Raw genomic sequence first — 8880 nt, forward strand, 5'->3', positions numbered from 1 at the left:
AACAATCCTGTTCATATTGAGCAACATAATCTTGATTGAGCCAACTCATCAATCGATGCCAACAGAAAAATCTGACCTACAAGTGAGTGACTGCTGGGAAAAACTTGATCATCAACCCAACTTTTTACTGGATTGCTCAGAAGAAATTGATGATGCTTGGTTTGATAGGGCCTTTTCTATAACAAAACAATGTTGCCAAAACGTGTTGGCATTGGGTAAAACATGCTATAAAGATATTGTGAATGATCGAGTATCCTCACTGAACCCAAAGGATAAATACGTTCATAGGCTACCAGAAAACAGCAAGAAAGTATGGAATTATTGTGTTCCAGTAGGAGGATCATTCATACCAGCTGAATGAGAAGTCCAAAAGATTGTTCAGACAAGATATGCCTCAAAGAGTTATTTGGTTTATGATGTGATATGAGACTAGGATTGAATTTAATTATCTTTTGTTGTCATTATCTTAGTTTTAAAAGGGAGAGGAGTTGTCTAATCTAGCCATATGTTTTGGCTAGTTTGAATAGTTGTAGTCCAGTCCTGTGTTTAAAATTCAGCAGTGCATTAATAAGAGGCATCACAAAATTCAAACCAAAATGTATATTCTTGAGATTTGTCGTCTCGTAGAATTTGGTATCAGAGCCTAATGACTAAGGTGGAGTTTGGATCCACGTTTTTGCATCATGTTTGCGCGTTTTCTCTCTCTTTTTTTTTTTGTTTTAAGATCAGCACCTGGTGCACTGTTCATGGGACATGAACAATGCACTAAGGCATAAGAACAGTAAAAAAAGAGTGAACAGTAATTTTTAATACATTTAAAAATTATTTTGCTATAGTATTTTTAGTTTTTAGCAAAATAAATTATATCCAAACAGACCCTAAGTACCCACCACCATTCACCCGTTCCACCATCAATGACAAACTCGTAGTCATACTACCCTAGGAGGCGAACAAAGACCGACCAGAATTGACTTGTGAACAACTTGGAAAAAGCCCATTATGGCATCCAACCATATTCTAAATGGGTTTTTTGTTATAAATAATTTAATAGCACGATATTTCATGAAAATTATGTTTGTGCATTCATGTAAACAAGGACAATATATTCCATCTAGTTAGGCTAAGTCTGATTATTTTAGCTATTTTTCATTGGTTTATTTTATTTTGATGTGTTTGTATAGTGTAAAGGTTTTGATGTACCTAGAGTTTAGGCAAACTGACACTAGCCCTGTGCTTGGAATGAGAGAGATAGGGAAAGAGGAGAGGAGACAGTAGACACTAGCCAAAACGAACAAGTTGGTATAATAGAGCTCAAACTTTTTGAACCAAATATGTAAGTTGAGATAACACACCCTACAATTTAGAATAAAGTCAAACAAAAACACTTAAGACATACTTCCTCCCATGTCTATGTTGTTTACCTCTATAGGTTTAATAATTAATACACAATTGACAAAGGGAGTTTGAGCCAACCTCGCTGGTCCACAGAGTCAATACCCGAACCTCCAGTTCCAAACTGATGAATTTAAAACAGAACCCTATAAGAAGACCGACCACAACTCATGTTGCTACCATGATCACGCAAAAATTCCCAGCACACGGTTCGTTCTTGACTCGAAACCCTTAGGAGAATTTTAACCTCAAGCTCCTCCTTTACTCTATCCACTCTATCTCCTATACTTCTTTCATATCTTTTTTGTTCATTTCTTAAAACAAAGGGTAAATTAAGCTAAACACATCATTGCCCATCATCACAACTATGGTATTTTAAGGGCAGCTTTGATCTTCTGAATAGTGCAGGAGATGAGATTGTTAACGGTCTCTACTGACTCCACGGTTAGTTTCGCAGCTGGCTGGCTATTAATTAAGATTTGAAATCCAACAGTAAGTAGACATCCACCGCTTCCATCACTGCCATTATTGTCTTCTTTTATCACAGTTCCATTGCAAATTTGAGGCCCACCAAAGAAGGATTGATCATCAGGCAGAATAGAAAACCCTGATGGTAGGAGAGCCACATAGGTAGAATCCCCACCACCCATCACCACATTTATCGATGGCGCATCTACTGGTGCATAAACAACTACTGAGCCTGATGCATCTGTCCATGTCTCTTGCAATATCAGCATGTTGCTCTCGTTCTCATTAGTGGACTGTCAAGTCAAACAAATACACAGATAAGTCGGGGAAAAAAAAGCAAAAAATGGTGGGATAAATTACCAATTCTCACAAAAACTGAACATGTTAGATAATGGTTAATTTAATCGTTTAGGCATTATTTTAACACTCGGGACTATTTGCTCTGATACCATAATAAATTACCAATTTCCTTAAAAGCTTGAGTTATTAGGAACCAGCGAATTTAATCATTCAACCACAATTTTAACATGTTGGAGTCCAAAAACTACCAAGGTATGCTATGCTGTGCATACAGAAAATGATTACTCACATTTCCACGAAGGAGAGAAACACAGTTGCCTTGTTTCTGGCCTTTGGCAATATGAATCATCTCCTGTATTGGCCTGCCAACGCATAAAATGTCCCACTGACTCCTCGATCGGTCATCTCGCAAGAAATCAAACAGTCCCTGCTGTGATACAGGCATCCAAACCGAAGTTGCAGCACTCACCACAATACCATGAGGCTCACCAGGGTCATCCAAATTCCTCCTGGTCATAACCCTAACATTTTCACCCACATTTCCAAGACGGAGATTGTCCCACTTGTGAGTGGTTGAAGCACAAACACCAGAACAGAATTTGTCAGTCATGCGCTGCGCCAACTTCAACATGCTCCTCTTTCCGGCTGGACTAAGTGCTACAAAAAAATGGTGTATCAGAATGTGAAAATTTACAAAATTTATCCAAGTGAAAAAATGATCAGGCAGTGAAGAGATACTTGTGTGATCTTCAAGGGGGAAGGTTGATGACATGAGGATTGCCAAGAACTCAGACTGCCTTTGGAGGGTAGCAACCCACCTTTGTGCACCAAAGCCCATGCCAGCCCTAATAAATGGCTGGTATAGTTCATGGATACCACTCTCATTATATTCTGAATGTTCTATCCATGTAACCTGCATTTGCATGCACCAAGTATCTATCAGAACCCACTTACTTAGAAATCAAACGTAAGGTCTACAAACTACACCTATGCAACAACAACCCAAACCTTAGTCTATAAAATTGGGGTCGGCTAGGGATCCTTAATAGGCTAATCAGAGTCAGTCACATATATTCTTTTCCACCATTCTATTCTCTAGAGACTACACCAATCTCAACAGAAAATAGTTCCCAAAATAACTATCAACGAAAGGTTTCATCCTTTTTTGCTCCATTTGTTTTCATGAATGTATTACCGTAACACTTGTGAAAATTCTCTCTTCAGTTAGCTTCGGTGAAATGTTCTTACACAGTTAAACTCTTATCCAAAGAAAAGTTTGTGTGTATACACAAGCAGGTATTTAGGAAGAGGGCTAGGAATTAGGATGGTGAAGGTAAGCATTTACAGCCATTATGATGCTTAAACTAGGGGAAAGGTACCACCAACACAAGACTTTATGTTACAAACCATCAGCATATTCTATTCACTGAACATATTTTTCATCGCATCAAGTGGTGATAAGCTAAAATTAAAGTTTGAAGACAGGATAGTACGGCATTTAAAAATTCTATAAAAACCTCCTTCTCTGGAATTTACCAAACAGCCCCTACATGCAAAAAAAAAAAAATCTAAAAAATAGAATGCTGCCGCGTGAGAAGAAGAGAAAGAGGAAGGGGAAAAGGAAAGAAAGATATTAAAATGCAATTAGAGTAAAGATAATAAGACCTAGAGAAGAGTTGACATGAAATCCAAAGCTATCATGAATTAATGTTGCATATAGAGGTCCATAGAAAAGGATGAAGAGCAAAGTCAAAAATCAATATCAGCAAGATAAGGACAGAGTACTTCCTAGATGATACAAAAAATAGGAATTCTTAAAGCTTGACAATAAGGTTTTGTGGAATTTTATTAATTGTTAAAAGAGAAGCTACAATTTTATTAAGATAACGAGAGCCTTTATCGCACTGCATGTGTTTCAATATACTACAATATAGGACTGGATCCAGGTCATATAGTCTCGTGGAGATAAAACATAACACTAAAAGAGAGCAAGAGACAGGAATAGAAGCATCAAATATATTGTTTATACATCAAAGCTTGAAAGTTCCAATGTTACCTGCTGAGATAAATTATTAAATGTACTATATTCAATAAGCAAGGATAGTATAAGAGGCTTACACTTATATTAAACATTGATTAGTGCCCTTGATTTGCTCGTCTCTAAGAGTAGCAGTAGACTAATTAAGTACAGACAATAAGCAATCTCAGCATTGAAGTTCGAATGGGATAAAATAATCATACTGAGGAAGCATCTTCTTCAGTAAAATACTAATAAAAGGTTCAGATTCTTAGGTAAAGCCCTATTATATATCATAAAGAGAAATCCCACCAAATATAGGGCAACTTTGGTGAGTAATAAAAAACAACATAAATTCTTGGAAGCACAAGTCAAGGGGGTTTGGGACTGGGAGTCCAAGTGCCCATAATTTCACCTTGATGGAGTGTCAACTAAACCTAAAAAATGCAGTTATTACAACAACCTCCTTAAATATGCCTAAGGGATAATACACCAACACAGAATAGCACAATAAACATCAAGAAAGAAATTAAAGAGTGAGAGAGAGATTGCATGTAAACATTTAAATAGCAAATAAAAAATCCACATTCACAATTACCTTTGAGTAACCATTAGGCATATCTTGCACAACACATCCAGAAGGAAGCCTTCTACAGTTCACAAATGGGTGCATGTTGGTGCTTTCTATGCTAATGTCAATAGAAACATCAACCACAGCCCACACACCCTCCGCCTGCTGCTTGCAGTACCGGAGGAACTTCAATTGACGGACAGAGACAAATGGTGAAAGAACTTGCAGCTCAGCATGCATCTACAAAGTAAGATCTTAATGAGCTCTAATTCAGCAGCCTTAGAAAGGAAAAAGGAATAGCTGAGAAACATACCACTTGTAGAGCACCATTTTTGGTTCCAGCTATGCCATTTGATATCAAATCAATGGTGGAAGCTCTAGCAATTATGCATGGAAACATTTCTTTCCATCGACCCTATTTCAAAGAAAGGCAAATAAAATCACCATTTAGACACTAAAACTTCCAAGTGTAGCATGATTTCTAAGTTCAATGGTGAATACGATGAAGAGAAAATTGCAGCTATAAGCAACAGTACTAAAAAAACACAGACAAACAAAGGTGCTTTAATCTATTCAGAAATGATATCAAATATCTAGGAGGTACAATGTAAATAAAGTTTAGGAACAACAATGTGCTGAAGCAAAGAAAACAGTTCTATCCCAAACTATACAAAAATGAAAAAACCACCACGAAAGATCATACTCATTTAGCAAAAAAACATTTACAATAAAATCACTTAGAACTTCACAAAGGCACAAATGGTTTTAGACAGCATACCTCGTCCATCAATGTCTCCACAAGAGCCAAGCTGTTCATGATTACCATACCAGTATCCCTTGTAGTCTCAGTTACAAAACCCATGGGTTTTGTGCCAATACAAGGAGAAAATGCCCTTACATACTCCTCTTGATTCAGCGTTTCCTTCCCTCCATCCAAACTTTTGATCCAAAGGGAGCTATCTGCCTGGGCCATCTTAATTAATTCATCCATAGCTGTCAAAGCAAGATCCATAAACATCGACCTGTCCGTTGGTATTTCATTGCCCATGAAGCTCATGGAAGGCTTAATTAGAGGAATTGCTGAAGCGCCCATAATCCCATCTCCCAGATCAAGTCCCATTGGTAAAGGGGAGCCCATAGAGCTTAAACCACCAATCCCATTTCTTCCTACCCCGAGTTCCAAACCGGAGGTTGAGCTTGGGAGAGGGATGGAAGTGGCCAAGGATGAGAGAGGCCTGCCCAAGAACTTGTTTGCCAAAGCACATATACGATTTAATTCATCCTTCAATCGAGCATTCTCAATCCTAAGCTGGTGCTCCTCAAATGATATTTGACCAGGAATGGCCGGTCCACCGCAATTGTTGCACACTGGGTTTGCCATAGCATCCCTCATTAAAGTGTTCTCGGCCCGAAGCTTATCATTTTCTTGTCTAAGAATTATGTTTTCATGGCGCTCCAATTGGGTCTGATTCAGATTATAATTTATCATTTCCTTATGTCCATAAAACAAAACCTACTGGGATAAAAAGAAAAGAATACATAGACTACAGGTTAAAACCAATATATCAATTTACCTTCATTTGGGTTCGCCTATTTTGAAACCAAAATTTGACTTGCTTGATCTCCAAGCCAAGCTTCCTGCTGAGTTCCAATCTTTGCTTCTCATCAGGATGGGGACACTCCTTAAAGAAACTACACCAGTATAACACCAAATAAAACATAAACTCCTAATAACAAATCCTTCAATCATATTGATTTAAGTACTAGAATAGCACTGCATTCAAAAGAAGAATCATACCCTTCAAGCTCTTGAATTTGGTTGGGAGTGTGCCTATGGTACTTCTTCTTCTTCGCCGGCCCTTGATCATTGCCGGCCTCCTGGTCATCACCCGAGCCTTCAACATTATCACTCCCTGACCTGCTCTCATACCCTTCTTCCCTCAACCTTCCCACCATACCAGGATCATAGTTTTCCCCAATCAGAGCCATCTCACCACCTTGGCCTTCCATTTTCCTTGACTGCAGAAAAATCCAATCACATAAAGACCAAGAAGACCACGCACAAAATCACAATCAAAATCAATATTAATACAGAAGTAAACCATGAATCGTTAAGAAAAACGTTTAGAGAGAGAGAGAGAGATGAGGCATACAGTGGAGAGAGTGAGGGTAGAGGAACTGTGCATTGAACTTGGAATAGGTGGAGTACTGAGAAGGGGTAGCGGAGCAAAGGCACCACTAGTCATGTTTGAGCCGTGTGGAGCAATATCAGCCACAACTCTTGCAACCCCTCCACCACCACTACCACCACTGATCAAACCACCAAACCCCATCATAATGGAAATAGATCAAAGAGAAGAAAAAAAAGGTAAAGCCTTTGCTCTCCGTTTCTCTCTTTCTGACTATTTTTGCGTCTCCAGGGTATTATCAAATAGTCACTATCACTTTCACAAGGGTATGCTTAGGTTACAATTCTTTTTTCTTTTTTTCTTTTTTTCTTTTTTTATCTTACATATTTTTGACCTTACCTTAGATTGAGTTGAGACTGACAATTACACTCTCAGCCAAAACAGAAACAAAAAAAAAAAGCTGATTCCTTGTCAACGCCCATGCATGACTTACTCCCTGTCTCTCCAGAAAATCTGTTTCACTCTTACGGATAGAGATATAAAAAAGAGCAACAAGACAAGAAAAGCCCTTTTATCTATTCCGCAGTTCACACCTCTCTCTCTCTCTCTCTCTCTCTCTCTTATACACACAGACAAGCAAACACATGAAACACCATGGAAGACTTTCCAATATGAAATAAACCCCAAGTTCCCATCTTTTCATGGATCATTCTTGACCTAGTGTTTGTCAGTACCGAAAAGGACCTAGAAAGCAGAAAACCAAAAGGAGACTAAAAAAGATGGCAGAGAGAAAAAAAGATGAAGACAAGAACACCAAAAGAGGTGCAGAGGACCTATTTCACATTCACACTATCTATGACTTTTCAAAGGCATAATACCATATCCAAACAAAAAGACCCAGCTGACCCCCCCAACCCTCTCTCTCTCTCTCTGATAAAATAGAGTCAGGAAGGCAAATACAAAAGTTGCAAAACCAAACCCAGTACGAAGAAAAAGGGTACCTTTATAAATTTGAGTATTTGACAGTGAGCCAAGTTAATAAGCCAAAAGATGGGTCCTCCTGTTTTACAGCCAAGAAAGTAAAGGACTTTTTAGATCCTCTTACTTTCTCTCTCTGTGGGATCTGTGGAAGAGAAAAAGACAGAGATAAAATACATAAAAAATTGTTGAATTTCTTTAATTTTTAACTGTGTTTTCAAAACTTCAAACTAAATAAAATACTAAAATAAATAAATGTGGAGCTGACTTACAATGACTAGTAGAGAGAGAGAGAGAGAGAGAGAAACGAAAATTCAAGAGTCAATGAGAGCTTTTGTTTATTGCTTTTTTTTTTAAATAATCACTAACAAAAACCCCAAACAAAAAAAAAAAGTTCTGAATTCTCTTATTTTCACTCTCTGAAAATTCACAAACACCTTTCTTCTCAATGCATTTGCAAACCAAAAATCTCTCTCACAGTCTCAAAAAATTTTCTTTTTCTTTTTCTTTCTTTGGATGGAAGAAAAGAAAAAGAAAATACCACAAATTTATAGGAGTGAGAGAGTGAGAGGTTTTTGTGTGGGACCAGGTTATGAAACTTTTGGGTTCGTAATGTCCGCCCATCAACACTGTTCCACGCCCTTTTCTTTTCACGCGCGCGTGCGTGCGTTACTCTTTTTCTACTTAGGTTGTCCCTTTGTCTCTTTGGGGGGACAAGTACTTTGTTGTACACCATAAAAACCAATCACATTGTGACAACGCCGCATGAACTGTCAAAAAACCTAGCCCAAAATTGTAATTTCGTCACTGCACTGTGACTTTTGGGGTTTGTTGATTCACTGCATGACGCCACTGGTTTTTTTTTACACTAATCCGGATTTTCCTCAGATTCTCAATATTTTGTCCTCTCTTCCCTAATAAGAAAATTATTAGTCCCATTTGAGTCTCTAAACAAAAATGTAAATAAAAGTATTTTCTTTTTATGTTAAATTTTGTAGCTTTTATAAATTGTTTTCAATTAAACA

The 8880-nt window shown here is 37.8% G+C and overlaps 1 protein-coding gene across 2 annotated transcripts; it reads right to left on the reverse strand.

The window, feature by feature from the left end:
* Positions 1–1296: 1296 nt before the first annotated feature.
* On the reverse strand, positions 1297–8019 carry LOC115960175 (homeobox-leucine zipper protein ANTHOCYANINLESS 2-like). 2 transcript variants are annotated; one of them, XM_031078936.1, is made up of 9 exons: positions 7879–8019; positions 6547–6767; positions 6323–6440; positions 5527–6213; positions 5062–5163; positions 4776–4988; positions 2899–3073; positions 2450–2817; positions 1297–2153 (listed from the first exon to the last, which is right to left on the reverse strand). In XM_031078936.1, exons 2-9 carry the CDS (start codon positions 6756–6758, stop codon positions 1758–1760), a joined length of 2271 nt encoding a protein of 756 aa, XP_030934796.1. In that variant the 5' UTR covers positions 6759–6767; positions 7879–8019; the 3' UTR covers positions 1297–1757. The 2 variants fall into 2 exon arrangements, with proteins under 2 accessions (XP_030934796.1, XP_030934795.1); XM_031078935.1 differs by lacking the exon at positions 7879–8019 and adding an exon at positions 6902–7867.
* Positions 8020–8880: the final 861 nt, after the last annotated feature.

This window comes from Quercus lobata, chromosome 9 (assembly GCF_001633185.2).
Source record: "Quercus lobata isolate SW786 chromosome 9, ValleyOak3.0 Primary Assembly, whole genome shotgun sequence".
In the NCBI taxonomy this organism is placed as follows: domain Eukaryota; kingdom Viridiplantae; phylum Streptophyta; class Magnoliopsida; order Fagales; family Fagaceae; genus Quercus; species Quercus lobata.